At 38.3% G+C, this 8084-nt stretch overlaps 1 protein-coding gene across 1 annotated transcript in view; it reads left to right on the plus strand.

Annotated features, from left to right (window-relative positions):
- The window catches only part of otud7b (OTU deubiquitinase 7B), a 34354-nt gene extending 28378 nt beyond the window's left edge, over window positions 1–5976 (plus strand). Inside the window, exons 10-12 of the mRNA XM_087805529.1 lie at window positions 40–154; window positions 1214–1292; window positions 2480–5976. Coding sequence (XP_087661655.1) covers window positions 40–154; window positions 1214–1292; window positions 2480–3961 — 1676 coding nt within the window. The 3' untranslated portion in view covers window positions 3962–5976. The remainder of the gene's footprint in view (window positions 1–39; window positions 155–1213; window positions 1293–2479) is intronic.
- The last annotated feature ends 2108 nt before the right edge of the window (window positions 5977–8084 follow it).

Here is an 8084-nt window from a genome sequence, read left to right on the forward strand (position 1 = left end):
TTGCTCTGTCTAACCATGTTTTGCTAAACCTCTCCGCAGTCGTGATCCCACTCACTGACTCGGAGCATAAAATGTTGCCGCTGCATTTCGCGGTGGATCCTGGGAAGGACTGGGAGTGGGGCAAGGATGACACAGACAACGTGATGCTGGCAAGGTAGTCCGTTTGCGAGATATTGTTTACTTACTAACCAGTTGTGATGATGAATAAATGTGTTTTTGTTTTGATGCAGAATGCCATTAAGTTTGAAACTAATTAAAGTGGTTGGATGTGGATATAACAGCTGTTATGCTCAACAGAACATAAATTCATAAGAAAAGAGATTCATTTATCTACACAAATGTAGATGTTCTGTATGTAACAAATGTCTTAGAATTTAAAGACATCACATTGTATTTGACTTCATATCATTATTTATTTTATAGAAACATTTATTTATTTTATATTCAATTATTTTATTTTCTCCATATTTTTCCAAGAGTAAATTCATCAACTAATACATTTAACAGCTGCAATATTGAAACTAAGACTGTATAATACTTTAATAATACTTTAAGTGTATCTCTAATATTGTCATTCATACACTTTTATTTTGAAAACGTTTTTCAACTCTGCATTTCCTCTGAGAAACTGTGTTTCTAGAAATGTAATCTTACGAGTGGTGACCTATTCACAGACATTTTTCTTGCGCAAATGAATTCAGGTTTGTTTAGGACAAACGTACACTAGTGTTGTTGTCACAGGGATTGATCTTTAAATCCATATTAAGGATTCTCACTGTCACTCCGCTCTAAATACTTTTCTTTAGCTCAAAAATAGCCATTTGATAAAAAAAATATCAGTGAATGTTTTCACCTTCAGCCTCTTCAAATTACTTTAACGTGCTTATATAGTGTATTTGTTGCCATTTTGAAATGATAAATGCTACAAAATTAATGTTTTTTTTAAAGAAAGCAGGTTTGTTTTACCGTATAAGATCAGCAGGACGAAATTCAGTTGCCAACAATAATATTATTATAGTTTAAAAGTTTTGTCATAAGAAATTGTAACTATACACAGTTGGGACAGTTTTTTTAAAATTATTAAACGTGATATCTGGATTATTAAAACTATACAGCAAGGAGTGAAGTGCATAGAATGGAGTAAATAAACTCTCGGTTTGTTTAAAGTTGGTTCTGTTTTCATATTGAAGTGGTTTCCATCTCCTCTCTATAGTGTGGCCCTTTCTTTGGAGGCCAAACTCCAGATGCTGCACAGCTACATGACGGTCACGTGGCTGCCGCTGCCCTGTGAGGTGAGGAACCTGCTGCACTTTTTAAACATTTAGATACGATCAGTTGGAGTAAAATCTAAATAGTCATCAATTTATTGGCCAGATTATGAAAAAACGAATGGCCAATGAAAAATTAAATATTGGTTAAAAATGGAAAATACTTTGTCAAAGTGTGTTTTTTCAAACAAAAGCATTACTATTTGTTATTGTCTATCATTAATGACAACTGTTTTTATCCAATCATGCAGTAGAAATTGGCTCTAGTGACCTTAGCAGCCCAGGCAGTTAACCCAGTGAACAGCCTCAGTCAGTCAGTTTGAATCGGTTCAATAGTATGTTTAGAATAAGCCGTCATCAAGAAACTATGTATCAACGGTTTGTTTGTTCTAAATGTGGTTAAAAAACAAGCGTGAGTTTTACTTCCTTTTCCAACATAGCAGTTTTTTCGGTAAAACCACACTGAGCCATTCAAGTCATGGATTCACACTCGTACTCTCACAAAGACGCTGTTGTTTCTAAGTTTTTATGTCACAGGGAGTCACAGCCATATTCAAATACTTGCCTAGAGCTTAATCATTTTTACAGATGTGCAAAAAGAAGCTAAACGAGTAACAAAACATTCGATTGTACACTAGACCTCAGTAATCTATTAAATAAATACAAATTACTTCATAAAAATGTGACATGCAGGATTTATTATTACTAAAAATAATGAACTCATCACTACTACAGGATGCACAAATTATCAAATCAAAGCTCCAAAATAGACCTGAAATAGTTTTATTTTTTATCGTATGTTAATTCTAAAGAGCAGGCACTATGGTTGTTTTAGGTCATTTAATAAAATAAATGATTCAGTCTCACTTCTTTTTTCCTCTGTGATCTAAATATTCCGTTGCTGCGTCAGAAGCGACTTTTATGGGCTCATTATTCTATTTAAAAAAACAAAACATTTTCACTTCTAGAGCATCTCTGGACATTCTGAACCCGGATTTATTTTTAACAAGAAAGTCTCAAAAGCAAATGTTTGAATTATCTTTACATAAATGTTTATAAGAGTACTCATTTTTAAATTTGTTTTACACAACTTCAATGCACAGCAGGTTCTAGAATACCAAAATTAATTTTACCAAGTTGTTACTTTATGGATTGTTACTTCACAATTGTACTTCAGTTAAAATAAATCTGACTCTCCCTCCTCCCCTCAGCAAGCACCTCTGGCTCAGCCAGAATCTCCGACTGCATCGGCAGGAGAAGACGCACGAACACCTCCGGACTCCGGGGAGTCGGACAAGGAGTCGGTCAGCAGTACTTCCAATGGGAACGGCGATACCACCACGTTGACCTTAAATGGTGGGGGCTCTCTGGTGAAGAACAACTCGTCCTCGTCGTCAAGTTCCAGCAGCGGATCGGCCGGCACAGTGACCACCGGAAAGGACAAAAGCAAGAAGGAGAAGGAGAAGGAGAAGGACAAAAAAAGGGCAGACTCCGTGGCCAATAAACTCGGCAGTTTCGGGAAAAGTCTGGGCAGCAAGCTGAAGAAAAACGTGGGCGGACTGATGACGGGGAAGAATGCCGGAGCCGGCAGTGTAAAGCAGGAAGGCGTGGAGAAGAAGAAGGGCTCGTTTAGGGGGCGGAAGGGCAGCAAGGACAGCCTACCTTCTGCCCAGGTCTCGGAGGACTCTGGGAAAGGCTCCCCATCCTCAGGAAGTGAGCGCCTGAACGGAACAGGAAGCAGCATGAGCAGCAGCGGCGGCAGCAGTACGGAAAGCGAGACCTATAAATACAGCGCCGACGTCAAGGTGAGCCTCGGCATCCTGCGAGCGGCGATGCAAGGGGAGCGGAAGTTGATATTCGCCAGCCTCCTCACGACCAGCAACCGGCAGCCGTTCCAGGAGGAGATGATCCAGCAATACCTGTCCTACGCGGAGGAGAGGTTCCGGGCGGAGCAGGACCAACAGCGCCATGAACCCGAAAGGAAATGCGTTACTAACGGGATACAGCTGCCCAAGAAGGAGACGGTCGTCGGCGCCGATCCAACCTACCGGACCTACGAGACCAAAGAAGAGCTCTCGGATCAGACCCTGCCGTCCTCCTTCAATCAGCTCAAAGTCTCGCCGTTGTCCACGTCTATGTACCCCGGAGTGATGTCCATCCAGAGACCTTCGTTTATGGACCAACCTCCGGCAGCCGCTCCTCTGACTCAACACCTTCACATGCACAGTTACAAGGACTCCAGGCGTCAGCTCGCCGGGGGCTCCCCCTTAACCTCGTACCCGGGACTACCTTCCTATGCCACCCTCCCTCGGAACATCCCCACGACGCAAGGTGTTCCCCATCATCGGTGCAATATCCCACAGGGTCCGTCGTCGCTCAGTCCCTCGCGCCTGGTCCCGACGTACCCCTCGGAAATCGATCCGCCGGACTACCCGGGGTCCGAGACCGTCGGGGGGAACCACACCAATGGATTCCGAGACCTCCAGCCTAACTTGGATTCTCTCAGAGGGCTGCCCCCAGTCAGACATTACTCGTTGGGCAGCGCCGGCGGTTTGGGGGGCCCCCAGTCCAGCCGCTGTCGGACACCCACCTGCACTTACTACGGACACCCCGAGACGGGGAACTACTGTTCCTACTGCTACAGGGAAGAGCTGAAGAAGAGGGAGGCGGCACCAGCCATCAGCAGGTTCTGAAGCAATGATGGCGTCGTATTTAAGAGTGGCCTTTTTTCAGTTGACAAAAAAACACAGTTAGTAACCTAAAAACGGGCGAGAAGAAGACGTAACCAGCTCCCTCATTCGATGGCGTCACTTCCTGTTGGAGCGATGCATCGAGAGAAAACTGGTTGAGGGTCTCGACAGTACAAATAACTGCACTTGTATTACATTAAGCGTGTGTCTTATGCAGACGTATGAGTGTGTGACGGTGTGTGTGGAAGCCGCAGCCTCCCCTTTTTTCGTTTTTAGATAAATCTCTCGCCGGCGTCTCCTAATGGAGGGAATGTATATGGCAGGCAAAGATGACGTTAAACACACACACAGGAACATTAACACACTAAAGATGAAACACATGGTGACATAAGCACAAACAAGAAGAACACGCTGCTCAGTCGGTGGCGTGTGAGACGTTGAAGTGGATTTATTTTTAAAGTCACAAATATTGTGACTTATTTAATTTTAGTATTTTGGTTTTCTCTACTGTAACAAGACCTTTAAGTTCCTTGAACAATGCTATTAAGGCTTTCACTCCAAAATATATTCATATCCGTGTATTAAACAATGTACGTGAAGCTTAGGCTAATAAGAAAACAAGATTTAGAATTTGGTCTTGCTTCAAAATTAAAAGGAAATTGCTAAAGCTTGAGGGTAAATCCAAAAGGACAAATATACAGGTGCAGACATATTTTTAGTCATAAGGAAATAATAAATATTTCTTGTTGGCTTTACTACTGTTGTGAAAAAACATTTCCTGGATGAACTAGATCCATATTATTACTTGTTTTCACAGGTTTGCTTCTTCTGTGTAGGCTAAGAAAATAAAAAAAATCTAAAAAGGTCAGTAAAGGGAAAATAATAAGCTGATTGGCTGCATAATACATTGCATTGAAGGAAATGTTCTCGTCTTTTCGTTGTTGCACAAATCGAAGCACTTTTCTTGTGTCGGTGAACGTGAAACTGAAGAGGTCTGTCTCCTCGAGAATCACTGCCGCTGAACTGGACGCTCTTTTCTTTTTGAAGTTTTTAGTGCCACTCGCTCAGTTTTCTAGTTGCCTTCTCGTCAGTAACCGTTGACAAACCCCGACTTCTCTACAGCAACTGTTTCTAAATTCACAGTTTGCTTCTCACGTTGTTGATAAAGTAGCTTGATTTGATTGACAGATAGGAACAGGACTGAAGGGTATCTTCATTCCGATCTTATGTGGGTTTGTGTCTAAACCCCTCTGGGCTGTAATTAAAAGGAAGCACAATTCAGTATGCAAGTAACTGCCTTGCCCAGCAGAGGGCGCTGTGGCTCCGTTTTCACCATCGTAAGCTCGACAGAAATGATTCATACTGCAGTCCCTTTTCAAATAACAATAAAAAAATAAGTAGGAGTGTGGTGTTTTGTGTACCAAATGGCTTTTAGGTTTTTATAAACCATAATGTGCTCTTTTTTTGCCCCCGAAACAGGAAAAGGTTTGCTGTGTTTATGTGTTGACATGTGTTCCTGCACTAGTTTAATTCCCAGCAGACCTATGGAGACACTTTCTGTCTGAAAGTGAAGCCCAAACCCTCTGACAGAACTTCACACTAGAAAATACTTTTTTTTTGTATGTCAAAAACGAAACGAGAGGTTGTTCAAACATGTTTCAGGTTATTTTTGTAAGCCCAAAGTTTTACAGTGTTTTTAAAAAAACGATGAGAATCTTATGTTGTGTGGATAAAAAAACGAGAGCGTTTTACAGGAAAGAGACGTCGTGTTGACTCCCGGCGTACAAACTAATTTCCTTAACGCTGACCTAACCAAGTTTTGAGAGTATATATATATATATATATATATATATATATATATTTATAGTGAGATTTTTTTTTTTTTAATTAGGGTTTCCTTGTGGAATGTTTAGTTAAGAAAATGTAGTATGTTCTTTCTCACATGACGACCTGTCTTACAGTCTGGCTTTATAACTATGTTCGTTTCGCTCAAATTAAAAAATGTTTTTCCCCTTTTCTTCTATTTGTGACCAACTATTCTTCTAATTAGATGTGATTAAAAGCCTGAAGACCATATCTAATGTACACTATGAATAAAAAACATTTTATCAACACGCACTATTTAAGATCAAAAAGTTTTGGCTAAGTTATTTAGGAATTTAAAAAAAAAAGGATTAAAATCAGTGTCTGATTCTTACAAGAAAATCATCATAAAACTTTGAAGATGATGATCACCATGACGTCTCTTCAGGGTAGAGCTTAAATATAAGCACTTTCTCAACTTACAAGGCCAGAAGGTTGCATTTGATTTCGTTTTTTTTATTGGTTTAAAAGGTGAAATCTCATTTTTATTTAGTGACATCAGGATTTCTATCATCTCAGAAAACCTTTAAGTTGCATGGGACTGAAACGGTTGCATGTAGATTGCAAATCTTCATTTTACCATATTTTTTGCATTATTGTTTTAACTACAGTTGACTGCTCCATTTTTCTCATTATTTTAGGTTTTTGTTTTGTCTTTTCATGAGAAAGAACGAGCGCCGAGGCTTTGTGACTGTGTACAATTGGACGGAAAGAACATCAGCATTTATGTTTAGGTTATTTTAATTCTTTTATTTCTCTTTTGCACCGTTTGAATAAATTCTCATCGTTATTCAAAAAGGTTTTGTCTCCTTGTGTCTTGCGTCTTTATTGTACTTATACTTAAGAGTGTGGATAGTTTTTTTTAAGAACTTTATGTATTTGCTCTTTTTTTTCTAGTGTATAAATTTGAATTTAAAATAAACTTTTGTTATTTATTTTTCATCAATAAATTCTAAGGCTAAAAGTAACATTTAAGTTGACATTTTGATACTTTAAGAGGTCTGAACAACGAAAGCAGCCGAAAATGTATGTAACACAAATAACTAAATAACTATATCCCCTTATTTTTACTTTCCCATATATTTTCCTATCTTTCTTTCCTAACAACGTTTAATCCTTTTTGCCAGGATATCTTCTAGAATACATTTTTTAACTATTTTTATAGAAATAATCTATTTTCTTTTAATATTTTATTATATTTAGCACAACATTTGCCACCTGAATAGAAAAGCTCACAACCTGAGCAATGGTATGAAAGAAAATCATTGAAAAACAACAAAAATCTGAGAAAAAAAAACAAGGTTATGGCACAGTTGTACCAACGGGAATCCATACCTTGATCATTTTTCTATTTTGTTCATTTTGGAGTCACAGCCCCTCATAATAATATATATAATATAATACTCTCTTTTTTATTTGTATCAGCTTCTACAGAGAAATGAAATAAAAACATAGAAACTTGTTTTTGTGGTACTTTTTTTTAATTGTAAATTTTAAATATGATATGCTGTACATAGAGGTTAAAATTATTCTATATGAGTTGTATTCATGAGCAATATAATGTGTTAAATAAATGTGTTTATGAGCTTAAAGAAAAAGGGATTATTAAATAAAATGTAAATCCTAATGGAGATGCACCGTCGATGGCTTTCACCTGTCAGTATTACGTTAACCTTGTTGAATTATACATGGACGAATAAGTCCAGCTCAGATGATGAAGGTCCAGTGTCTGCTCGGTTTTATGTATTAAAGAAATCCGAGACCTTATATAATATTAATCAGTTTCCCATGTGGTGAAAAATCCAGACCTTGCTCTCGGTCGTAGTTGACGGGGAGGCTCAGATGTGTTAGTCAGGAGATCGTCGTCCAGACTTCCTCGTTGATTCACAGGATATTTTGGGATGGCAAAGAAGAGGAGCAGCTAAATAACACCAAAAAAAGGTAAACATTTGAGGATGATTAGTGTTTTGTTTTTCGAACACAATAAATACTTGAATTGCATTTAACGCTGTAACATCTAAACATATGAATGCACAAATTAGCTTAATAATGATATTTAAAATGATGTACTGGGTGGATGTACTAATGGTTCAAACCCCATTATTAAGGCAAAAGATTACACAAATAAAAAGTACTTACTTACTTACAAGAAACCCTGTGAAATAAAAAAAAACATTTCACCCCTAATATATTTTCAAAAAAAGTGTATATAAAATAAAACAATTCTATATGTTTATCTATAATCAACATTCAAATGTCAACA

This window comes from Callionymus lyra, chromosome 13, assembly GCF_982586985.1.
Source record: "Callionymus lyra chromosome 13, fCalLyr1.hap1.1, whole genome shotgun sequence".
In the NCBI taxonomy this organism is placed as follows: Eukaryota; Metazoa; Chordata; class Actinopteri; order Syngnathiformes; family Callionymidae; genus Callionymus; species Callionymus lyra.